Source organism: Musca domestica, unplaced genomic scaffold, assembly GCF_030504385.1.
Source record: "Musca domestica strain aabys unplaced genomic scaffold, Musca_domestica.polishedcontigs.V.1.1 14, whole genome shotgun sequence".
NCBI classification, from domain to species: domain Eukaryota; kingdom Metazoa; phylum Arthropoda; class Insecta; order Diptera; family Muscidae; genus Musca; species Musca domestica.
The window spans coordinates 4,873,676-4,901,015 of NW_026712192.1; the positions used below are offsets into that span (position 1 = coordinate 4,873,676).

The 27,340-nt window shown below is 36.4% G+C and overlaps 1 protein-coding gene across 3 annotated transcripts in view; it reads left to right on the forward strand.

The window, feature by feature from the left end:
- Positions 1-27,340, forward strand: part of LOC101895925 (uncharacterized) — a 34,507-nt gene that overhangs the window by 1,579 nt on the left and 5,588 nt on the right. The window contains exons 2-7 of one of the 3 annotated variants that reach the window (XM_059119141.1): positions 19,858-19,920; positions 20,159-20,287; positions 20,445-20,598; positions 20,796-20,931; positions 23,400-23,465; positions 23,541-24,662. In XM_059119141.1, coding sequence (XP_058975124.1) covers positions 19,858-19,920; positions 20,159-20,287; positions 20,445-20,598; positions 20,796-20,931; positions 23,400-23,465; positions 23,541-24,662 — 1,670 coding nt within the window. The remainder of the gene's footprint in view (positions 1-19,857; positions 19,921-20,158; positions 20,288-20,444; positions 20,599-20,795; positions 20,932-23,399; positions 23,466-23,540; positions 24,663-27,340) is intronic. The other 2 variants (XM_059119143.1, XM_059119142.1) reach the window with 2 other exon arrangements.

Below are 27,340 nucleotides of genomic sequence, written 5' to 3' on the forward strand. Positions count from 1 at the left end.
TAAAAATTCTGCGACGGGCTAGGTATTGACTAAATCGACTGCTTCCTTCACTTTATATGAAATATGTGATAATTTTTAGAAAATGTTAAAATGTGCTGGAGGTACCAGGAATAGTTGATCGAAGTATTCCATTTTCATAATTCACCTAATGCAGATAAAACAAGTAAGCAAAGGCTATAGCCGTGCGGGGCCGACCATGTGATTCCCTACAACACTACAATATGTTCGAAGTCCTCTTATATTCAAATCCATTCTGGAATATTTCGTTTTTGAAATAATGTCAAGGAGCCCCGCCCAGAGGTTACCCTTAGTTTTTTTGACCCGGAAAATTTGGCCAATATTTACGCACTCCGTAGTGTTGTTAAGTATTCATAACAATTTCACACGCTAAATAAAATCCAAATTTTACAGCTAAATAAAATCCAATGGTCATCCAAAATGCTAGGCTTCTTCCCTGTTCTTAACTCTCTTCTGATGCGAAATTCCGCGTCGATTAGTTTTCAATTGTGGCCTATAGAGCGACTACAAAATTAAAAAAAAAAAAATTTTTTAGTCCATTTGCACCTCTAAATGTACATCTTAAGAACAATGGGCTTTTATTCTGACCCTAACCCTACCCCCATGCAAAATTTCGCGAGGATCGGACGATAATTGCGATATGCATATAATACCCTCAAAACGTAGTGTTGGGGGGTGTAAAAATTTAGAAAATTTACATTGACTTGCTACAATACCGTTGAAAGTGATTTTAGCCACATTTTGAAAAAGGGTCAAAAACGGTCGGTTCGTGACTCCTTTGAGGATTAACAAGTAAAAAAGCCGTAAGTTCGGCCGGGCCGAACTTTTAATACCCTCCACCATTTTGTACAAATTTGGCAATTTCAAAAAAAAAAAAAAAAATCCGTTTAAAATTCTGTTAAAATCTTAAAAATACCGAATGCCTATACGACGACGTAGACCTGCATAGGCAACTTTTGTCATAAGTTATTACAACTATTGTCATAAGTTATTACATCAAAATACCGAATATAGTGGGTACCGTTATAGGTGGGCTATACGAAGGCGTGGACCTGCACAGACAATTTTCTGGCATGGGCTAAAGTATCCATTACGAACTTCACATGCGAAATTTGAAACAATCCCGGTAAATAATGTCGCTAAAATCATCAAAATACCGAATATCGGGGGCTACGGTATATGGGGGCTATACGAATACGTGGACCTACATGGTCCATTTTCTGTTTTATGCGGAAGTATCTATTACGAACTTCAAATACCAAATTTGGAACGATTCCGTTAAATAATGTCGCTAAAATTATCAAAATACCGAATATCGGGGGGTACCGTTATATGGGGGCTATATGAAGACGTGGACCTACATGGCTCATTTTTTGACTTAGGATATAGTATCCATTACGAACTTCAAATACCAAATGTGAAACGATTCCGGTAAATAATGTCGTTAAAATCATTAAAATACCGAATATCGGTGGGTACCGTTATATGGGGGCTATACGAAGACGTGGACCTGTACAGATAATTTTCTGTCTTAGGCTGTAGTATCCACTACGAACTTCAAATGCCAAATTTGAAACAATTCCGGTAAATAATGTCGCTAAAATCATCAAAATACCGAATATCGGGAGGTACCGTTATATGGGGGCTATACCAAAACGTGGTCCTACATGGCTCATTTTCAATAACAAAAGTCCTGCAGACATAACATACATTTGAGTACAATTTTATCAATCTACTTCCATTCGTTCGGAAGCTAGACTGATTTGCACAGACGTATAGACGGACGGACATCGCGGACATCGACATAGAATTTTATGCTGATCAAGAATATATATACTTTGTGGGGTCTAAAATGTGTATTTCGAGGTGTTACAAACGGAATGACGAACTTAATGGAGGGTATCATACTATGATAGGGGGTATAAAAACAGTAAGGAAAAGTGAAAAATCGGGCGGGGCCGACTATATGACTCCCTACACCACTATGCATATTTAGTAGAGCTCCCGCAACAAAAGAATTTATTTGAAGTAGATCTTACCACTCATCAACATTTGCCTTCAGAGTAGTTATAATTTGATTTCAGGGGTGACTGATATATGGAAGGCATATCCAATTCAGAATCGATGTTCACTAAATTTGACGTAGTCACTTTTATCTTTTGTACCAAATAACATTGATATAGGGCGCATGATATCGCTTCGAGAAGGATTATTAAAAAAAATATATATTTCGGAGCCGAGTTCCACCAAACATATATGTGGGATCTAAAGATATATCTGAACTATATGTGATGTACTTACTTCTGGACTGAATTCGGTCGGATGTGCTATAACTCATGCAATTTGAATTGATATTAGCCATTTGGTGTACAGTTACCCCGAAATCGGTTGAATATATATGTGGAAGCTATATCCAAGTCTAAACCGGTCATGATACAATTTGGCAGAAGTATTTCTGTACTGTATCTGATATCTGGTACCAAATATCATTCTTGCGGAATGCATATTACGAATGCGAGGGACTTAAACACCAAATCGGATGAAACATATTTGTGGGAGCCATAGCTATATCTAAACAGATATTCACCAAATTTGATGCAGTTGCTTCTAGATTAAATTCGGTCGGATGTGCCAAATTGCAAGTCGTTTGAGACGATATTGGCCATTTAGTGTACAAGTAACCCGAAATTGACTGAAGATATATATGGGAGCTATATTTAAATTTTAATCGATTCTCACCAATTTCAATTGGGTTCGTCCTTGGGCCAAACAAATATCGTTGGGAAATTTTCATCTCAATCAGATAATAAATGCGACCTGCATTTTGTTCACCATAATACATGGACAGACAGACAGACCGACGGACAGAGGGACTTACATGCATAAATCGACTCAGAAAGTGATTCTATGAAGATTCTCAAAAGTAACTAACAAATGCACAAAGACATAATACCCTTACCACTATGTGGTTATGTGGTGTTGGGTATAAATACTTTCCAAGAATCAAGGATCAAATACCTACCCCTGGAAAAAATTCAAAAAAATCCGAGAGTTTTTATTAAACTAGAGTTGAGCCAATAGGGTCTATTCCAGAACTTGATCTTTGTGTATAGTTCTCTGCAAGGATGTTTCCTACATACTGAGAATACATATTTCCAATGTACAGCAAATTCGGTTTGAAATTGTTACTAAAACTCCGAAAAATCCTTTACTACCTCCTGTGGCCTATACCAAAACGTGGACCTATAAAGCCCAGTCTCAATACCAAAAGTCTAGCAGACCTTAAACGCATCTGTATATATATTCTTGATCAGAATACAATTCTATGACGATTTAGCGTTGTCCGTCCGTCTATCCGTTTGTGGAAATCACTCTAGCTTCCGAACAAAATGAAGTACGTTGATAAAATTTTACTCAAATACATATTATGTCTGCAGGACTTTTGGTATTGAAAATGGGCCATGTATGTCCACGTTTTGGTATAGCCCCCCATAAATGGTACCTCCCTATTTTCGGTATTTTGGTGATTTAAGCGACATTGTTCACCGGAATTGTTTCAAGTTTGGTATTAGAAGTTCGTTATGGACAATACAGCTTACGACAGAAAATTGTCCGTGCAGGTCCACGCCTTCGTATAGCCCCCATGTAACGGCACCTCTTGATATTTGTTATTTTGATGATTTTAGCTACATTATTCACCGATTTTTTTTCAAATTTCGCATTTGATTATTGTAATTACTTATGACAAAAGTTGCCTCTGCAGGTCCACATCGTCGTATAGACACTAATTTAACGGCTGCTTTCTGTATTTTTAAGATTTTAACAGAATTTTTAAAGGATTTTATTTATTTATTTACTTTTTTTTTGAAAATTTTGTCCGGTCGAACTTAAAGTTTTTTTACTAGTTTTCTTTTTTTTCGTTCGACACAACCCAATGTCCCCATGTGTCTGCATAGAAATGTTGATGTAAACACAACGACTTTTACACAGTATTATGTGATTTGTTTTATCTGTTCTTCTTCGGTTCTTGTTTATGGTCAAACAATGACCCTCATCGTATCTCAACGGAGATCTAAATTAAAAACATAAATGTAACAACAACAACAACGCCAAATGATTTTGTATATTTTTAAAGCGCAGATGATCGAATCGATGATCTAGCAAGCACAAAATCTATGACATTAACAATGACAATGAAATGTAGTGGTCGTTCTTTGGAGAATACCATCGATTAAAATGCATAATATTTAGAGGGAGACAAATCTACACAACCTTGACCTCCTCCAATTCCAGCAAAAGAAGAAAACAAATAAATCAATACTGTAAAATTCGCTTAAATAAAATACAATAACTGCCATGTTTTCGTAATTTTGTAATGGCAATACATGTAAAAAAGGGCTATACCCGAGAAGGGCCTACAACGTCATATCAAACACCATTTCCTTTGTGCCCTAAAGCAATATAACATAACTAGTTTTGTTATTGGAAAACAATTGCATGCTTTAATTACACTGTTCAACAGAATAACGGTTAAGAAGCAGTAAGTTCGGGCGGGCCGAACTTTGAATACCCTCCACCATTTGGAACGAATTTGGAAATTTTCAAAAAAATAAAATTCAAATTAAAAAAAAAAAAAATCTGTTAAAATCTTAAAAATACTGAATATAGCCGTTATATTGGGGTCTATACGAAGACGTGGACCTGTAAAGGCAAATTTTGTCATAAGTCATTACAATATTCCAATACGAAACTTGAGGAAAACCGGTGAATAATGTAGCATTTTGACAAATTCTGGGGAAGGTACCAGAAGGAGGGGACCGGTATTGTCCATTTTCGTACCTGTCTGCACTGATGGAAACATTAGGATCTGCAAATTTGGAGTATAATCGGATTATCCTTTCTCTTTCTGTGCAGAAAATATATTTTTGGAAATTTCGACCTTTTGTGGGGGGAGGTACCAGAAGGAGTGGACCGATATTGTCCAACTCCGAATCCGATCTAAGTTTGACAAACATATTGCGATGTACCAAGTTTGGACCAAATCGGACTCTCTCTCTTCGAGAGTTATCGTGCGCACCAGCCAGACAGACAGACGGACCAACGGACATCGCTAGATCGACTCCAAATGTCCTGAAACAGATTTTTCCAAAGAGACCTAGGGTCTAAAACCGTTATTTCGACTAGACACGTTTTGACCTATCAAATGATATATACCCTCTCTAGTCATATGGTTGAGGGTATAAAAATAAATAAATAATATTTTTCTGCACAGAAAGGTAAACGATGATCAGATTATGCTCCAGCTTTGCAAATTCTAATATTTGCATCAGTTCTAGGTCAGGTGCGAAAATTGACAATATCGGTCCACTCCTTCACAAAGGGTCAAAATTTCGAACAAATATAACTCTTATATATAATACACCACTTCTTCCGGTACCTCTCCCACAGAGGGTCAAAATTTTGAAAATCCATGAAGCTCATAAAGTGTGAAATTAACATATAAGTCCATTTAGACTTGTTATATCTCAATATTTCCATCAATACAAGATCTGTTATAAAGATGGTAGAGATCGGACCATATCTTCTAGTACCTCTCCCACAAAGAGTCAAAATTTTAAATAACTAAAATGATCATAAAATCCGAAATAAGCTACGGGTTCTCCTCATACTTTTTACATGCCATTAGTTTTACTAACACAAGATATGCTGTGAAAATGGGATATATCTGCGCACTGCTTCTGGTACTTCCTCCTCAAAGGGTTCACAATCGCGAAATCTCTGAATATTAGATTGATTGGAAATTTTCCAAATATTTGTTTTTGTTTCGTTTTTCGTTCGAATTCATCCTAGAAACAAGTACTTCGAATATTGGTGAAAATCGCTTAACATATAGCTATAGCTCCCATATTTATGTTTCATCAAAAATCGGAAGTCCGTCACAAACGTAATATGCACTCTACAATAATCTTTGGCACCAGATATCAGATATAGCTCCGAAATAAGTGCCTAAAATTTTGTCAAGATCGGTTCAGATGTGGATATAGCTCCCATATATATCTTTATTCGATTTCAGGTTTATTGTGCACCAAATGGCTAATATTAACTCAAATTAACTGAATCTTGGCAATTCCGACTGAATTCACCCTAGAATCATATACTACAAATTGTTGTGAAAATCGGTTCAGATATAGATATAGATATACATGCGTAATATGCACTCCACAACAATGATATTCGATACCGGAGATCTTATACAGCTCGAAAATTCCTCTGCCAGATTTTATCGGTTCAGATTTTTATATACTTTCGATGTACATTTTCATCCGATTTTACGGTTATTGTCCATCATATATGTAATATCAGCCGAAATAGCAGAGATTTTTTCATTTTCAAACGAATTTTTCCATTTAGGTCCGCGTTTTGGTATAACCCCCATATAATTGTACCTGTCTTTTTTTGGTATTTTGGTGATTTAAGCGACATTATTCACCGGAATTTGAAGTTCCTAATGGGTACTACAGCCTATGACAGAAAATTGTCTGTGCAGGTCCATGTCTTCGTATAGCCCCCATATAACTGTATCTCCCGATATTCGGTATTTTAATGATTTTAGCCACATTATTCACCGATCTATTTTTTTTTTTGAGTATTGTAATGGTTCAGGACAAAAGTTGCCTATGTAGGTCCACGTCGTCGAATATACCCTAATATAACGGCTACTTTCGGTATCTTAAGATTTTGACAGACTTTTTAACCGATTTTATTTTTTTGAAAATTGTTAAATTTGTATTAATTGGTGGAGGGTATTCAAAGTTCGGCCCGGCCGAACTTACAGCTTTTTTACTAGTTTATATGTTAATATACAGGAATGTTATTTGATACTAGAGGTGAAAAAGCCTCCTTCAAATTTGTTGAAAATCGATTTAGAGTTGAATATAGTTCCCAAATTGTGGCTACTCTAATGCCAAGATACGCAATCAAATAAGGTTCATAGTAGGTATGATCTACTTCACAAAAAATCGCAATTTAATTTTTTTTTGTCACTAAATACTCATGGTGGTGTAAGGTATCGTATAGTCGGTCCTCTCCGATTTTTGAACTTTCTTTACTGGTTTTATGAAGGCGAAGTTGAGTTCTCATTTCAAATTTTAGACATTGACTCTAACGTCACTATCACACTGTCTCATCCCTGATACGAAGTACTCAAGATTATATCCATTATCTTTCTATTCATACTGAAATGATAACAAATAAGTGTACTGAAAAATAGTAACATTTTTTGCCGGGTAACAATACCGGAACTTCATAATAAGAAGTAATGTTATTGATATTTTCGCTGTAATAGCCATCCTAGTAAAATAAATAATTCAGCATCATTAGCTGCTTTTTTTCAATTACAGCAAATGTTTTTTTTTTCTTTCATCCCATTCGCTCCTTCCTCTCCTACTTCGTCTGCCCTGTTTTGCACACTAATGTAGCCATTTTGTGCCAATTAATAGTCCGAGAAAAAGGGAAAATCATAACCATTGATGATGATGACGATGATGACACTAAAAGAGAAATTGGACGAAAAAGGGATTCTGCGAGAACAACCAAATGAAAGTTCAATATCTATGGTCATATGTATGTATGTATGTATGTGCTGAATACAAGTGTTGTCTAGCTGTTTGGCTAAGAAATGAATTGGGTTAGTAATACTTTTGGGGGGAGGCGTACAAATATACGCATATATTTATACACATGTACAAACAATGAAGAACTGTTTTTGGCCAAACGACAAAATGAGAATCATTCACAACAGCAGTGCTGCTATATCGAGAACTATAATGTAAAAACAACAACAGCAACAGCCACAATAGATAGTGAAGATTTTTGTTTCTGTTTTGGTCAATTTATAGCTAATGCCAAAATAAAATCTAACTTGTCTTATTGTTGTATGAGCTTTGTGTATAAATAGAGCTTATGTCATGGCTAAAGCAAAATATTATCGATACGAGGCGTTAAATATTCAATGATGTTTATATTTTCATTTGCCTCTTTGACAATTATCTATGTCTGGAATAGAGCATCGTGGCATCATATCAAGTGTATAAAAAATAAGTCTTTAAGTGATTTTTATACCCTACACCACAAGGTGGTCAGGGTATTATGTCTTTGTGCATTTGTTTGCAAAAGGAAACGAGATAGACCCATAGTTCCTTTTGATGATCTGCATAGAATCACTTTCTGAGTTGATTTATGCATGTCAGTCCGTCCGTCCGTCCGTCTGTCCGTCCGTCTGTCCATGTATTTTGTAAACAAAGTACAGGTCGCATTTATTACCCGATCCAGATGAAATTTTGCAAAGATCTTTTGTTTGGCCCAAGGACGAACCCTATAGATAATCGGAGATAATCGGTCAAAATTTAGATATAGCTCCCATATATATCTTCGTCCGATTTGCTTTTTATTGTGCACCAAACGTGTAATATCAGCCCAAATTGTATGAAATTTTGCATATACACCCAAATTAGGCCTGAAAATATGTATGCCAAATTTGATCGAAATCGGTTCAGATATAGCTATAGCTCCCATATATATTGTTCATCCGATTTGTTATTTTTGTCCTCCTCAGCCGTAATATGCACTATGCAAGAACAATATTTGGGGAAATATATCAAATACAGCTCAGAAATACATTTGCTAAATTTTATCAAGATCGGTTCAGATTTGGATATAGCTCCCATATATAACTTCGTCCGATTTCAAATAAATTTCGCACCAAATGGGCAATACAAGTCCGAATTTAAAAGAATGCTTCGGCATATTTAGTCCTTTGAACTTTAAATTATAATTATAATCACAGCGTGTATGATTGAATTCTCCCATAAAAACTTTTAATTGTTATGTGGAGCTCTACTTAATTAGCAAAGTGGTGTAGGGTATCATAAAGTCGGCCCCGCCCGACGTTAAGACTTTCTTTACTGGTTATTTTTGTAAAAGTCAAGGCTAGAAGGCGTACAATGTAATGCAGACAATGAGGCAGTTTTGGCAGCGGTAAGAGAGTAAAATTGCTTCTTTTTATTTCGTTACAATGGGTAAACTGAAATGGCCAATGGTGAGGTGTCTTTAAAAAAATAATACACATTTATATCCAACTGTCCATTGGACCTAATGTTAGTACAAATATTGCACTGTGCGAAATTTGAAGAGAACTAGAGACTATTTCCGTATTTTATGAAAATTATGATTACACTATGCAACAAGATAATTATTAACCATATTCTATCAGAGCAACATGATAGAAGACCAAAAAATAGAAGACTTTTAATGGGTCCTCAAAAGTTTGAGACCTTTATGTCCAAAGGAATCATTTTTCAAAAACTTCATAGTTAGAGTCAAAATTCTCAAAGTTGAATTATACCCTACAACACTATGTGTTGGGGGTATTATAAATTTGATTGGGCCAAAAATTATGTAACACCACGAAATATTGATTTCCCACATAGGAAAGTATATATGGATCTTCCTATCTCGCCGAGCTGAGTCGATCTAGCTATGTATGTCCGTCTGTCCGTCTGTCCATGTTAATTTGTAATCACTCTACAGGTCGCAATTATGGCCCGATCGTCACGAAATTTAGAATGGAGGTGGGGCTGGGGTCAGAATAGAACCCTATTTCTTTTGGAGATGATCGCCGAATGTTTAGGGGTTGAAATGGACCAAATACTGAAAAAATGTCGGATTTTGCAGTAGCTATACAGTTCGCAATTATAGACCAATCAACGCGGAATTTCGCATGTAGCTAGAGTTTAGGGCGGGGAAGAAACCTACCAATTTGGGTGGTCATCGGATAATATTTAGCGGGTAAAATAGGCTATATCTTTTTTGTTGACAAAATTCAAAATTTTTCATTAAACCGCGAATATTTTAAATCCCGGCGAAATCACAAAGCCATGACAGGGATACTTCTGATTTTTACATTGATGTTAACATCCAACAAATCGGATATATAGCAAAATATATGCGATATATATGTCTATCAAAGAAGATATGCTTGAAAGATCTCATATATGTCGAGAACGGCTGAACTGATTTCGACAGTTCTCATTAATTCAGAATGGCCTCTTGGCAGGAAAGGAAAAACGTTTAAAAAAACGCATACAAATATCTCTCTAAAGATGAAAATATTGATTTTGTAATATTTTCTCATATTTTTTCCATTTTGTCATATTTTTGGCATATTCTCATTTTGAATTAAACATTTGGTAATATTTCTACAGCTAACAAAACTAAGTAGTTAGGATATCAGGATATCATATACAGATCGCATTTATGGCCCGATCCTTACGAAATTTTGCATGGGGATAAAATGAGGGTCAGAATAGAAGCCTACTCTTTTTGGAGATGATCGCCATATATTTACGGGGTTGAAATAGAACAAAAAAATAGACCATTCCAGTGACTTTTTGGAGAATTCACAAATACAGCAAAGACGCACTTCTGGCTATTTCGATAACGCTGATTTCGTTGAAGAATATATTCAAATGTATGTATTTCATATAGATGCGTATCAGTCAAAAACCAATAATAAATGTTAATCTTTTGCCACTTCTGAGAGATTATAGATCTTTGGGAAATATTGGTTCCAGATCTAGGAAGACCATTTAAGTGCAACATCTACCAATAAATTGGAAATGAGCAAATTAGTTGAAGTTGCTATTATTCGAAAAGTAGAGAACGAAACCTGATGGTTTTCTTTTATTATTTGTCACAATATCTTGTGGAATTCTTTCGAGTATCTAGCCTATATAAACTGTATCGTTTATTATAATGTTGTAGGGTATTCAATGGTCGGCCCCGCTCGACTGTAGCCTTTGCTTACTTGTTTTTTCATCATTTTATATAAACTCCACCATGAGGTATATTAAGTTCGTCATTCCGTTTGTAACTCATCGAAATAATAATTTAAGACCTCACAAAGTATGTATATTCTCGATCAGCGTAAAATTTTAAGACGATTTAACGCTGCCCACCCGACTGTAATTACGCTAGAGTCAAAACAAATTAATATAGGAAGCTAAAATTTAGCACAGGTCAGTTTTTTGTCTGCAAGAAGGTCGAGTTCGAAGATGGGCCATGTCTGTGCAAGATATTGTATAGCTCCCATATATCAAATACTCCCGATATTCGATATTTTGATGATTTCAGTCACATTTTTTTAATAGAATTGTGTGAAATACTACACATGGAGTTCTTTGTGAGTAGTTTATCCCCCGAAAAAAAAAACATTATCTATATAGGCCTACGGCCATATAAACTCCCGAAATTCAGTATTTTGCCACGAATTTGTCTAATGATTGGTATTTGTAGTTCATAATGGGTTCTAACTCCTGTGGCGAAACATTGTATACGAGTGTATATAGGTTCGTTTCTGTATAGCTCCCATATAACGGTACCTTCCGATAATCGTTATTTTGATGATTTTTGTCACTTTTTCCACGGATTTGTCTAAAACTTGGTATTTGTAGGTCATAATGGGTTCTGGCTCCGATGGAAAAATATTGAATATCTAGGTCCACATTTTCCTATAGCGCGCATATAACGTTATCCACTTATATTCGATATTTTAATAATCCTGATTTTCTTATATTTGGAAATAAGACCAGGTCCCCCATATAAGGGCCTCACCCAATTTATGGTTTTTTTACATACACCGTACTATCAAAATATAAGACTTATATAATGTTTTCTGTCAAAGGATTCCTCCGTATATCAGAGTTGTGATAACCCGTTTCTCTCAAAGTAGAAGAAGATATTTTTTTTGTCTACGATGTTCTCTATGTAGAAGACCTATAATGAGACTTCTCTGTATGATAATAAAGCATGGAAAATATATTAAAGTCCTTTAAGAGATATATCCTTTTTATACCCTACACCACAAGGTGGTCAGGGTATTATGTCTTTGTGCATTTGTTTGTAACAGGCAAAAGGAAACGAGATAGACCCATAGTTCCTTTTGATGATCTGCATAGAATCACTTTCTGAGTTGATTTATGCATGTCAGTCCGTCTGTCCGTCCGTCTGTCCATGTATTCTTGTGAACAAAATGCAGGTCGTATTTATTATCCGATTGAGATTACATTTTGCAAACAACATTTGTTTGGCCCAAGGACGAACCCTATTGAAATTGGAGGTAATCGGTAAAAATTTAGATATAGCTCCCATATATATCTTCGTCCGATTTGCCTTTTATTGTGCACCAAACGTGTAATATCAGCCCGAATAGTATGGAATTTTGCGCATACAATCAAATTAGGCCTGAAAATAAGTATGCCAAATTTTATCGAAATCGGTTCAGATATAGCTATAGCTCCCATATATATTGTTCATCCGATTTGTTATTTTTGTCCTACGCAGCCGTAATATGCACTCTGTAACAACAATATTTGGGGATATATATTAAATGCAGCTCAGAAATACCTTTGCCAAATTTTATCGAGATCGGTTCAGATTTGGATATAGCTCCCATATATAACTTCGTCCGATTTACTTTCGATTGTGCACCAAACGTCTAATATTTGTCTAAATGGGATGGAATTTAGCACATACGACCGAATTTAGTCTAGAAGGTAGTATGCCAAATTTGGTGAAGATCGGTTCAGATATAGTTATAGCTCCCATATATATTGTTCATCCGATTTATTGTATTTGTTACCCACAGCCGTAATATGCACTCCGTAACAACGATATCCAGGGAAATATATCAAATACAGCTCAGAAATATCTTTGCCAAGTTTTATCGAGATCGGTTCAGATTTGGATATAGTTCCCATATATATTTTTATCCGATTTCAAATTAATTTCGCACCAAATGGGCAATACAAGTCCGAATTTAAAAGATACAAATGCTTCGGCATATTTAGTCCTTTGAATTTTAAATTATAATTACAATCATAGCGTGTATGATTGAATTCTCCCATAAAAACTTTTAATTATTAAGTGGAGCTCAACTAAATTAGCAAAGTGGTGTAGGGTATCATAAAATCGGCCCCGCCCGACTTTAGGACTTTCTTTACTGGTTTGTGTATATCTATCTATATCGCTTTAAAGAAGTCTATTGCAAAAACGTAACACCTAAAGTGGCAATCACTCCTCGTTTATAAATTCAGGGAAATATTGTTTAACTCGCGCATACTTTCTTCAAAAAGAGTGTGGGGATTCGATTTTGAATCTAAATTGAAAACATGCGAATAAAAGAAGCAATTATGTCACAGTTGGAGGATTGAAAAAAAATGTTTCGTTATTGTTATTCGAACAGCCGTTAGGAAACTGATTTCTTTACAATTGAAGCTTATTTCTTTCGAGACAATGTATAGCATGGATAGGCCGCTTCTGTGCATAAATATGAAAGTGAATGTCATTGGAAAACACCATTCGAAATACGTTTAGCAAACTCCTGATTTTTGTGTTGAATTAAAAAATTAAATTTGGAACGGAAAAAAAAATTACCATATATATCCACTTATGAACCTTTGTATTTATAACCAACAAGTAAGCAAAGGCTACAGTCGAGCGGGGCCGACCGTTGAATACCCTACAACACTATAATAAACCATACAGTTTATAAAGGCGAAGTACTCGACAAAATTCCACAAGATATTGTGACAAATAATTAAAGAAAACCATCAGGTTTCGTTCTCTAATTTTCGAAAAATAACAACTTAAACTAATTTGCTCATTTCCTATTTATTGGTAGATGTTGCACTTAAATGGTCTTCCTAGATCTGAAACCAATATTTCCCAAAAACCTATAATCTCTCAGAAGTGGCAAAAGATTAACATTTATTATTGGTTTTTGACTGAAACGCATCTATATGAGATACAGATATTTGACTATATTCTTCAACGAAATAGTCAGAAGTGCGTCTTTCCTGTATTTGTGAATTCTCCAAAAAGTCTCTGGAATGGAAATTTTCGTAGTTTGTCTACAAAAGTTGGCAAACTATTTCACACATTGAATATTTTTGGATGGCCATTAGAAACTGCTTGTCTTTTGCAATGTGCGGTAACCCCCGTTCAAATGTGCGTGAGGATCGGGCGATAATTACGACCTGCCGAAATTTTTTCAGCTTTTTGGTCCATTTCAATCCCTAAATATATGGCGATCATCTCCAAAAAGAGTAGGCTTCTATTCTGACCCTCATCTTATCTCCATGCAAAATTTCGTAAGGATCGGGCCATAAATGCGATCTGTATATGATATCCTGATATCCTAACTACTTAGTTTTGTTAGCTGTAGAAATATTACCAAATGTTTAATTCAAAATGAAAATATGCCAAAAATATGACAAAAATTGAAAAAATATGAGAAAATTTTACAAAATTAATATTTTCATCTTTAGAGAGATATTTTTATGCGATTTTTTTAGACGTTTTTTCTTTTCTGCCAAGAGGCCATTCTGAATTAATGAGAACTGTCGAAATCAGTTCAGCCGTTCTCGATATATAAGAGATCTTTCAAGCATATCTTCTTTGATAGACATATATATCGCACATATTTTGCTACATATCCGATTTGTTGGATGTTAACATCAATGTAAAGGTCAGAAGTAACCTTGTGATGGCTTTGTGATTTCCCCGGGATTTAAAATATTCACGGTTTAATGAAAAATTTTGAATTTTTTCAACACAAAAGATATGGTCTATTTTACCCGCTAAATATTATCCGATGTCCACCCAAATTGGTAGGCTTCTTCCCCTCCCTAAACTACAGCAACATGCTAACTTCCGCGTCGATTGGTCTATAATTGCGACCTGTATAGCTACTGCAAAATCCGATATTTTTTCAGTATTTGGTCCATTTCAACCCCTAAACATTTGACGATCATCTCCAAAAGCAATAGGGTTCTATTCTGGTCCAAGCCCCACCTACATTCTAAATTTCGTGAAGATCGGACCATAATTGCGACCTGTAGAGTGATTACAAATTAACATGGACAGACGGACAGACGGACAGACGGACGGACGGACATACATAGCTAGATCGACTCAGCTCGGCGAGCTAGGAAGATCCATATATACTTTCCTATATGGGAAATCAATATTTCGAGGTGTTACATAAATTCTGGCCCAATCAAACTTATAATACCCCCAACACATAGTGTTGTAGGGTATAATAAAGAAAGGCCAAGAGTCGGGCGGGACGACTTTATGATACTCAATATCACTATGATTATTAGGTACTAAAAATAAATAATTGTTTATATTTCGAATTAATATGAAGTAGATAATACCAACTATGATTGTTATTTAATCTATATTACGGCTTTAGAGAAAATATAATTTTGAACCGAAAGGTACTAATATATGAGAGTTATATCCCACTCTGAATCGATCTCCACTAAATTTGATGGAGGCATTCCAAACCGATTTTCACCAAAATCCATCCTATTGGAGCTGATGATATATATGGGAGTTAAATCCAAATGTGAACCAACCTTTAAAAAACTCAACTATAATCTGAAAACCAGAAAGGAAAGATCAAAATTCGGGTGGGTCGACTATATGATACCATATACCACCATGCGTATAAATTCGTTTAAATATGAAATTTCAATTTGGCCTGATATTATATATATGGTGAGCAACAGCCGTAAAATCGAATGAAGGTGTATATCGAAGCTATATAAAAATCTGAACCGATTTCGATAAAATTTGGCAGATGTCTTCTCGAGCTGTATCTGATGTCTGGTATCAAATATCATTGTTGTGCAGTGTCTATTACGCATTTGAGGGACTATAACACCAAATCGAACGAAACATATATATGGAAGCTATAGCTATATCTGAACCGATTTTCACCAAATTCGATGTACTAGCTTCTAGACTGAAGTCAGTCGGAAGTGCCAAAATGCTGGTCATTTGGTGCACGTAAAATCGGATAAAAATATATATGGGGGCTATATCCAAATCTGATTCGATCTCGATAAAATTGGCAGATGTATTTTTGAGCTCTATAAGTTATCTGGTACCAAATATCATTCTTGTGTAGTGCATATTACGCATATGAAGAACTTTAAACTCCAAATCGGATAAAAAATATATATGGGAGGTATAGCTATAACTGAACCGACTTACAACAAATTTGAAGTACAGGTTTCTAGGACGAATTCAGTCGTAATTTCCAAAATTCAGTCCACATGCGCTGCCACAAGCCATTTGGTGCACAATAAACCTGAAATCGAATAAATGTGTATATGGGAGCTAAATCGAAATTTGAACCGATCTTGATAAAATCTGCAGAGGTATTTCTGGTCTGTATCTGATATCTGGCAAAAAATATCGTTCTTTTTGAGTACATATTACACATGTGAGGGACTTAAAACCTCAAATCGGATGAAACATATATATATGAAAGCTATAGCTATATCTGCACCGATTTTCTCCAAATTTGAGGAACTTGCTTCTGGGGTGCATTCCGCCGGAAGTGTCAAAATTCACTCAATTTGGATTAATATTAATCACCTGGGGAATAATAAATGTGAAATCGGTCGAAGATATATGTGGGAGCCATATCTAAATCTAAACCGATCTTGATAAAATTGGCTGATATTGGCCATTTGGTGCACAATTAATCCGAAGTCGTACTAAAATTGGAACGATACAGAGTATATGAGCGTCCCAGGTAACGAGACTACAGACGAAATGGTCAGGCTAGGATCCGAATCAACTACCATTGAAGTAGATAACTCGGTTAAACCACCAATGTGGTACTTCCTACAGGTTATTCACATACATTACTCTGAGAGAATCCAACAAAAATGGCTGGACGAAATGGGTTGCACCATCTCCAAAAGAATCTGGTCCACATTCTCAGAGAAGAGAACAAAATCGCTATTGTCATTGTCGAAACCCGATCTAAAGCTTATGGTCGGTATCATCACAGGTCACTGTAAGGTAAGAGCAATGACATCGAAATGGGATAGCGACGACATTGACTACTGTAGGATCTGTCAAGATGAAGAAGAAGTGCCACTGCCCAGCACACATTAATGTGAGACACAGGCTGGTGGTTGAACTAGTGTCACATGGTCTGTTTTCTTTTTCTAATACTGACCCTATAGTAATTCTTCAATTAGCCAAAAGATTCAAGTGGCTAAAGACGACACGGCAAATTCCTTAGCCGTAGATCACATTCTATTACTCTATCTTCTATCTTCACCCCCTTCTATCAACCATTTCTTCCTTTTTTATACCCCCCACCTTGGAAAAGAGGGTATATTAACTTTGTCATTCCGTTTGTAACATCCCTAAATATTCGTTTTAGACCCCATAAAGTATATATATTCATAATCAGCATAAAATTCTAAGTCGATTTAACGATGTCCGTCTGTCTGTCCGTCTGTCTGTCTGTCTGTCCGTCTGTCTGTCTGTTGAAATCACGATACAGCCCACATTATTTGACGTAGAGCTCCAAAATTTAGCAGAGCTATTTGCATTGTGTCTAGGATGGTTGGTATTGAAAATGAGATATATCGGTCCACGTTCTAGTGTAGTCCCCATATAACGGTACCTCCCGATATTCGGTATTTTGATGATTTATGCCACATTTTTTCACGGATTTGTCTTAAAATTGGTATTTATAGGTCATATTTGTAGGTCTGAGCGTGTGGCAAAACATTGCATGTATAGGTCCACGTTGTGGTATAGCCCCCATATAAAGGTACCTCCCGATATTTAGTATTTTAGTTTTTTTTACCACATTTTTTCACCGATTTGTCTAAAAATTGGTATTTGTGGGTCATAATGGTTTCCAGCTCCGGTGGCGGAACATTGCATGTATGGGTCCATAATTTGGTATATGATTTATGCCACATTTTTTCACGGATTTGTCTTAAAATTGGTATTTGTAGGTCATAGCGGGTCCCTGAGCGTGTGGCAAAACATTGCATGTATAGGTCCACGTTGTGGTATAGCCCCCATATAAAGGTACCTCCCGATATTTAGTATTTTAGTTTTTTTTACCACATTTTTTCACCGATTTGTCTAAAAATTGGTATTTGTGGGTCATAATGGTTTCCAGCTCCGGTGGCGGAACATTGCATGTATGGGTCCATAATTTGGTATATGATTTATGCCACATTTTTTCACGGATTTGTCTTAAAATTGGTATTTGTAGGTCATAGCGGGTCCCTGAGCGTGTGGCAAAACATTGCATGTATAGGTCCACGTTGTGGTATAGCCCCCATATAAAGGTACCTCCCGATATTTAGTATTTTAGTTTTTTTTACCACATTTTTTCACCGATTTGTCTAAAAATTGGTATTTGTGGGTCATAATGGTTTCCAGCTCCGGTGGCGGAACATTGCATGTATGGGTCCATAATTTGGTATATGATTTATGCCACATTTTTTCACGGATTTGTCTTAAAATTGGTATTTGTAGGTCATAGCGGGTCCCTGAGCGTGTGGCAAAACATTGCATGTATAGGTCCACGTTGTGGTATAGCCCCCATATAAAGGTACCTCCCGATATTTAGTATTTTAGTTTTTTTACCACATTTTTTCACGGATTTGTCTGAAAATCGGTATTTGTTGGTCATAATGGGTTCCAGCTCCGGTGGCGAAACATTGTAATTATAGGTCCACGTTTTGGTATAGCCCCCATATAACGGTACCTCCCGATATTCGGTAATTTGATGATTTTTGCCACATTTTTTCAGGGATTTGTTCGAAAATTTGTATTTGTTGGTCATAATTGGTTCCAGCTTCGGTGGCGAAACATTGCATGCATGGGTCCATGATTTGATATAGCCCCCATATAACGGTACCTCCCGATATTCGTTATTTTGATGGTTTTTGCCACATTTTTTCACTGATTTGTCTAAAAATTGGTATTTGTGGGTCATAATGGGATCCAGCTCCGGTGGCGAAACATTGTAATTATAGGTCCACGTTTTGGTATAGCCCCCATATAACGGTACCTCCCCATAATCGGCATTTTAATGGTTTTTGCCACATTTCTTCTAATGTTTCTTTTACCCTAAGGTGGAGGGTATTAAAAGTTTGGCCCGGCCGAACTTAATGTTTTTTTACTTGTTTCTTACTATTCTTCTAGGATGAACACAATGGACGTATAGGTCTCCGAGTGGAGCGGTTACCAAATGGTAAATTTTTTTGGGCGTTCTTATACCCTTATACCCTTTTTTGGGCGTTCTTATACCCTACCCCACATAGTAGTAGGGTAAAGGACGCCCAAAAAATCCTCCAAACCAAAATAATCGTCGTATCGGGAAGGCAATAAATGCTTAAAATTTCAAGATTCCAAGAAATATAAATCCGTAATTTTCAAAAAGAATGGAAGAGGGGGAACTTAAATCCTTTATTTAGGTTACTTTGTGATAAAAACTTTGAAAACGCCGATACACATGTCTTTTATTTTTAGCTCTACTTTTGTAAACAACTGGTGGTTTCCTGTAATTAGTGAAAGCATTGATTTTTGTCGCACAGTGTAATTGAAATAATTAAATTGTTTCCCGTAATTTGAGACACCTCTCAAAATAACTCTCTTCACTCGCTCTTTTGGGTTATCGAGCAACATTTTGTAATTATTTGTACAAATTATCTATTGATGGGTAAACGTCCTATATCCTCTTCAACTTATTTCCTTCGTTATAATCTGTGGAATATGTTTTAACAAAATATCACTAACAACCAACATTGTAACCTTTAACCTTATCTCATTGATGTAGTCTTTTTTTTAAAGTCATTTAACGAAAATGTAATCCCTCTATTTAATGCTATTTTGTTGTTGTTGTTTTTTATGTTCCGTTTTCCTATCTTCCATCTCCCGCTCTAGGTCGAACTGGAAAAACTCAATACAGCCACAGACAATATTAATAAATACGAAGTGGAACTTGATGTAAGTACTGTTGCCGGCATCCAACCGAACACATTCCTCTAACATTTATGTGGGATGTGGGAGGACAATTTAATTTTTTTTTGTTGCTGTACATATCACAAGAAACAAGAAATCTTTCCACAGAAAATATGACAAAATAATTTCATTTTATTTTCATGATGTTCATCATCACCATTGCCGTCTGGGCGAATGCTGGAAAAACAAAAAAAAAAAAAACGAACCAACTAACCAACCAAAGGAAGCCAAATGTGAGTTTAAACGAATTTTGGCCGAAAGTGTGGTTAGGATAAAACAGTCGGCACACAAGTTGGGCAATTCTATAGAGGCGGCTAAACCCTATTATGAATCCCGCATTTATGCTGCACAGGTGAGTGTGTAATGAGGTGTAAACAAGAAAATATATATTTTTGTTAAGCTGTGCGGAAGTGTGTGTGTGTGAAAATCGCTTCCTTTCTTTAGACTGCTGCTAATTTTAAAACCACATTAATTTTTTATGAATTTTTCTCTTTGTCCCGCGTCACCAGCTTGCCAAAGAAACCCAGTTGGCAGCAGCAAATTATGAAAAGGCCAAATCTATTCATGCAGCAGCCAAAGAAATGGTCTATTTAGCCGAACAGGGTCTGGGTGAGAAATCCACACTGGATACAGCCTGCCAGGAGATGCTAAGCCATGCCGCCAGTAAGTATGCTTATTTATAGTTCCTTCATAACTGCCGCCCCTCACCTCACTACACCCCACATATTGATGACGTTAAATTCCATCATATCCTGTTTACGTGACATGTTACCATAATTTGTTTACTTGTGTGTGTGTGTGTGTGCGCGCGTGGTAATGCGGCTTTGTTGTCCTGCTAATGTTATTTTCTTTCCTCATAGGCAAAGTCAATCAATCACAACTGGAGGTTACCGATGCTCGTAACTCGTTGAAAATGTGTCAATTGAAACTGGAAGTAGCCAATAATCGTGTGGGTAAATTACAGGGACAATTACGACAGGCCATCAAGGCGTCAAGGTGAGTGAGTTCGGAATGTGCGAAATACATTTTGTATTGATACCAATGTGAGTTTTATTTTTTTTTTTTGGTGAATGTGGGGCTATACGAAAACGTTGACCTATACATACCATGTTTCGCCAACGGAGCTAGAACCCATTGCGAACTACAAATATCAATTTTTAGACCAATCCGTGCAAAAATATGGCGAAACTCATCAAAATACCGAATATTGGGAGGGCTAAACGAAGACGTGGACCTGCCGAGACAATTTTCTGTCATAGGCTGTAGTATCCATTACGAACTTTAAATACCAATTTTGAAACAATACCATGTCGCTAAAATCATCAAAATACCGCATATCGGGAGGTAGCGTTGTATGTTTGTTTCGCCACCCATTACGAACTGCAAATACCAATTTTTGGACAAATCCGTGAAAAAGTGTGATTAAAATCATCAAACTACCGAATATCGGGAGGTACCGTCATATGGGGGTTATACCAAAACGTGGACCTATATATACTATGTTCCGCCACCGTGGCTAGAACTCATTACGAACTACAAATACCAATTTTTGGAAAAATCCGTGAAAAAGTGTGATTAAAATCATCAAACTACCGAATATCGGGAGGTACCGTCATATGGTGGCTATACCAAAACGTGGACCTATATATACTATGTTCCGCCACCGAAGCTAGAACTCATTGCGAACTACAAATACCAATTTTTGGACAAATTCGTGAAGAAATGTCGCAAAAATCATAAAAATACCGAATATCGGGAGGGGATCCAAAACGTGGATCTATATATACTATGTTCCGCCACCGGAGCTAGAACTCATTACGAACTACAAATATCGATTTTTTGACAAATTTGTGAAGAAAATGTCGCAAAAATCATAAAAATACCGAATATCGGGAGGTTCCGTTATATTTGGAGGCTATACCGAAACGTGGACCGATATATCTCATCTTCATACAAACCATCCTAGACACAATATAAATTGTTCTGCCAAATGTTGAAGCTCTATGTCAAATAATGTGGGATGTATCGTGACTTCAACAGACAGACAGGCGGAGATCGAAACAGAATTTTATGCTGAATAAAAATATAGAACAGTGTTGGCATGTTTGTTTGGGATACCATAGTATTTTGTTGTTGCAAAATAGTTAGGCTTAATCCCATTATTGTTGTTTTTATAAAAACAACGTTTTTTTATTAGTAAAGAATGATAGTAGAGACAGAGGTATATTCGAGCTGTATCTGATGTCCGATATTAAATATTATTGTTGTGGAGTGCACATTACGCATATGAGGAACTTAAACTACCAAGTCGGATGAAATATATGTATGGGAGTTTATCTATATCTGAACCGATTTTTTACCAAATTTGTAGTACTTACTTCTAGACTGAATTCGGTCGGAAATGCCACAATTCGCTCCAGGCGGATATTAGAAATTTGGTGCACAATAAACCTGATATCGGATAAAGATATATATATATAGCAGCAATATCCAAATCTGAACCGAACTCGATAAAATTTGACAAAGGTATTTCTGGGCTGTATCTAATATCTGGTACCAAAAATCATTGTTGTGGTGGGCATATTACGCATGTAAGGGACTTAAAAACACAAATCGGAAGAAACATATATACGGTAACTATAGCTATATCTGAACTGTTTTTCGCCAAATTTAAAGGACTTGTTTCTAGGATGAATTCCGTCGGATGTACCAAAATTCAGGTCATTTAGACCGATATTGGCCATTTGGTGCACAATAAACCCGAAATCGGTTTGAAGATATATGTGGAAGCTATATCCAAATCTGAACCGATCTTAATAAAATTTGGCGTAGGTGTTCTTGGGCTGCATCTGATGTCCGGTATCAAATATCATTGTTGTGGAGTGCATATTACGCATGTGAGGTATTTTAACACCAAATCGGATGAAACATATATATGGAAGTTATAGCTATATCTGAACCGATTTTTACCAAATTTGGTTTGCTTCTAGACTGGACTTATATTAGCCATATGGTGCACATTAACCCAAAATCGGTTGAAGATATATTGGAGCTATATCTAAATCTGATCCGATTATTACCAATTTCAAAAGAGGTCGTCCTTGGCCAAATAAATATTGTTTGCAAAATTTCATGTCAATCGAATAATAAGTACGGCCTGAATTTTGTTCACAAAAATACATGGATAGACGGCATTCATAAATCGACTCAGTGATTCTATGGAGATCCTTAAGAGCAACTATGGGTCTATCTCGCTTCCTTTTCAATGTTACAAACCAATGCACAAAGACATAATAATAACCGAACATTTCTAAAAATGTGGAGGGTTTAAATTTCTTTAAAATTATTTTTTGTGTTGCATATGGTTTTTATTATTTTTTTTTTTCAATACAGTTTAATTTATATTAATTTTATTGTTTGATTTATTTATTTATTTATTTTTTTTTTTTTTTTGATTTTTTTAGTTTCAATATTCGGCGAAATTTACTTTTGATTAATTTATTGGCTTATCAACATGATTTAAGTGATTTGTAAGTAGTTTGATTTTCGTTTCGAAGATATTACAAAAACCCGATATAATTACGATTTTCGACGTTTCTTTTCAGACCCTACTACGAGACGCGGGCTAACTACAACGGCATTCTGAAAACCCAAAAAGAGAAAATCAATAGCCTAGAGAATAAAGTGGCCGAGGCGAAAATGACCTACAATGAGGCATTGAAAAATCTCGAACAAATTTCCGAGGAAATTCATCGCCAGCGACAGCAGCAGCAACAACAACAACAGAATCTGATAAATTACGAAACCATGCTAAATCAAGCCGCCGATGATACAACGTCCACGTACACATCGTCCTCTGGTGAAATGGCAACATTTCAACAATTCTCCTGTGATATCGATACCAGTGATGAGTATCTCGAAATGCCCGATAAATTGAGCACAAATTCAAGTCCCATACGCCAACGGCATCCGGATGAACATGAATGTCCACATTTGTTAAGAGATTTTGAATCGGTTCTGACATTTCCTCAAAAAATCGCCGGTGGCATGCATAAATCGGCCAGCACCAGTAATACCAGTGATAATCTCTTTGCCCAGGCCCAGCGGCATGGTCCCTATGAGGTGAAATGTTCCTCCTCCATTGGCAGTGGTCAAAATTTGAACACAGACAATAGTTCAAGTACAGAAAAAGGTGGCGGCGGCGGTGGCGGTTTAATGACGGATAACGATGACAATGACATTGAGCAATGGACCGAAATACGCCTATCCCACTCGGAGAGCACAAGTTCCAGCTATTCGAATCAAAGTCTATTGCATGATCATGCCGATGGTGTGGCCGAAGATGCTCAATCCCACCATTCATCGTCTTCCTCCTCGGATGAGCCGAAACGTAAAGTGACCTGTACCACAATATTCCAGGAACAAGAGCAAATGAATCGCAAACAATCGCTTAGTCAGTGGTTGTCCCGTTCGAATAGCCTTAAAGTGGGTGGGCGAAGGCAGTCACTTGACCTGCTCATCGATGCCAGTGACAAGGTGAAAGATGTGTTTTCATTTGGTTTCCAAAAGGTAGGACGAACCCTGGAACGGCGCAACAGTGAATCGGAAATGAACAATGAATGCGGCGGTAATGGGACACAAAATGTCGGCAGCGGTATGTCGGGCGCCAACAACACATCCACTTCATCGTCCACCACATCGGCTGGTGATTTCTTTCTATTTGCCAGGTCAGTAGAAGAAGAAGAAGAAGCACAAGAAGGGGAAGAGGCTGACGCTCTTCGCCCATTACCGATCACAAGGCATGATTTAACACTTTTTCGCACTTTTACAAATTCTAGCCATACAAATACTAATAAACATACTACCACTACTACAACAACAACAACTCCAAAAACTAATAACAATTATGAAAGTAATACAAATAGAGCATTGCACAAAAAAACTGGACTATTTGGCGCTTTACAACATCATTTCACAAAACTGAAATAAAAAAATAAATAAATCAAATTTCCTTTCTTTTCCTAAATTTTCAAAATTTATTTGTTTTTTTATCAAATGTATTTTTGCCAATATCTGTGTGTTTCTTTTTCAATTCTTAGTATATTTTCTTACATTTTTTTAAAACTGAAACATAACAAAAACAAGAACAACAACAAGATTTATTCCCAAAAAGCAAAACACTTCCAAAACAAAAGACTCTTAACAACCTGATACCATCATCTCTCTATTGAATTTGTAACATTTCCTTCCCTTTTGTCATTTGAAATTCGAAATCCTGCTCTAAATTTTCTTCTTTTATCTGAGGCAAGTACTATTGATTGGCTTTTTTTATAATCTAAATGTGGTTGTTGGTTTATGTTTTATATTTTTTTTATTTTTATTAACATAAGTCCGAAATACCTACTTATATTGATGTCAATATGTAAATAAGCATTATGTATATTCAGCATGTTTTTTTTTTCTAATAATATGTTATTTACAATATCAAACAAGTAAAAAATCTAAGCTAAGGTCGGACTGGCCGAACTTTTTATACCCTCCATCATTTGGAAGAAACTGGAAAATGTTCCCAAAAAAAAAAAACCGTCGCTAAAATGAAAATCGTTATATTGGGGCTATACGAAGACGTGGATCTGCATAAGTAATTTTTGTCACAGGCTCTAGTAATAATTTCGAACTTCAAATACGAAACTTGAAATATTTCCGGTGAAAAATGTCGCTAATAATATGTGGGCTATACAAAGACCGGGACCTATATAGACAATTTTCCTTCATAGGTTGTAGTACCCAATCGCTAAAATCATTAAAATACCGAATATCGGGAGGTACCGTTATATGGGGGATATACGATATCGTGGACTTATGTAGACAATTTTCTTTCATGGGATAAAGAACTCACGAGGAAATCCTTATGTGGGTTTTCAAACAACTAGGTCTTTAATAGTGGTTACTTAAAATTATATTTTTGAAGGACCCTCGGAGCTATAATTGTGAGTTTTTAAAAAAATATTTCTTTGGCACACTCAGAGCTATAGCCATGAATGTTGTGCAGGTATACTTGGGTGATGAATTTCTATACCCTACAACACTATGTGTTGGGGGTATTATACGTTTGATTGGGCTAAAAATTATGTAACATCTCAAAATTATTGGTTTCCCATATAGGAATGTATATATGGATCTTCCTATCTCGTCGAGCTGAGTCGATCTAGCTATGTATATCCGTCCGTCCGTCCATCCATGTTAATTTGTAATCACTCTACAGTTGGCAATTATGGCCCGATCTTCACGAAATTTAGAATGGAGGTGGGGCTGCGACCAGAATAGAAGCCTATTACTTTTTGAGATGATCGCATAATATTTAGGAGTTGAAATGGACCAAAAACTGAGAAATTTCCTGATTTTGCAGTTGCTCTTGAAGTCGCATTTATACAGTGTTGCCCATATTCGACGGACCCATCTGGCAACGCCATAACTTTTGACAGAGATGTCACATCGCTTAATGACATAACGCGTTTGAAGCGTCAGTCCAAGCTGATTTTTATCATGAACCAATACACGCCACGCAAGCGCTCTGAAATAGTTGAAATTTACATTCAACAGAAGAAGTCAATTGTGAAAACTCAACGTGCTTTTAAAAAATTAAAAAAATGTGAGAATTGCGCCTTCTAAGAACACCAGTAAGCGTTTATACGAAAAATGTTCGACTGGTAAGACTCTTTCTAATCCGAAGAGGCCATATAAAAGTCGACCAAGGCGATCGGCCGAGAATATCGCTGCCGTACGAGCCAGTGTTGAGAGGTCCCCAAGAACATCCCAAAAACGCCGTTCTCAGCAGTTGGACATGGCTCGGTCCACTTTACAACGGATTATTCGCATTGATTTGCATTTGTTCCTGTACAAAATTCAATTGACGCAAAGAATGTTGCCTGCGGACAAGCCTCGTCGATTGGAATGGGCCCAAAGAGTCATCGAAATGGCCGAAGATGACGAGCAATTTTGGAAAAAAATTATCATGTCCGATGAAGCCCATTTCGCATTGAATGGGACCGTAAATAAGCAAATTTGCCGTTTTTACGCCACTGAAAATCCTCAGGAGATTCAAGAAGTGCCTCTTCATGACGAAAAAGTCACAGTTTGGTGCGGCGCTAATGCGAAAACGGTCATTGGGCCGTTTTTCTTCCAAAATGAAAATGGCAATGCTGTTACCATCAATCAGGAGCGTTATCGCGACATGATGACCAATTTTGTGATGTCAATTATTCGTCGAAAGCGTATGAGGCAGTTCTGGTTTCAACAAGACGGCGCTCCACCGCACACAAGTCGCATAACAATCGATTTTCTGAAGAATTTGTTTCCGGGCCGTTTGATGTCGAAAAGTGGTGATTTGGACTGGCCACCGCCC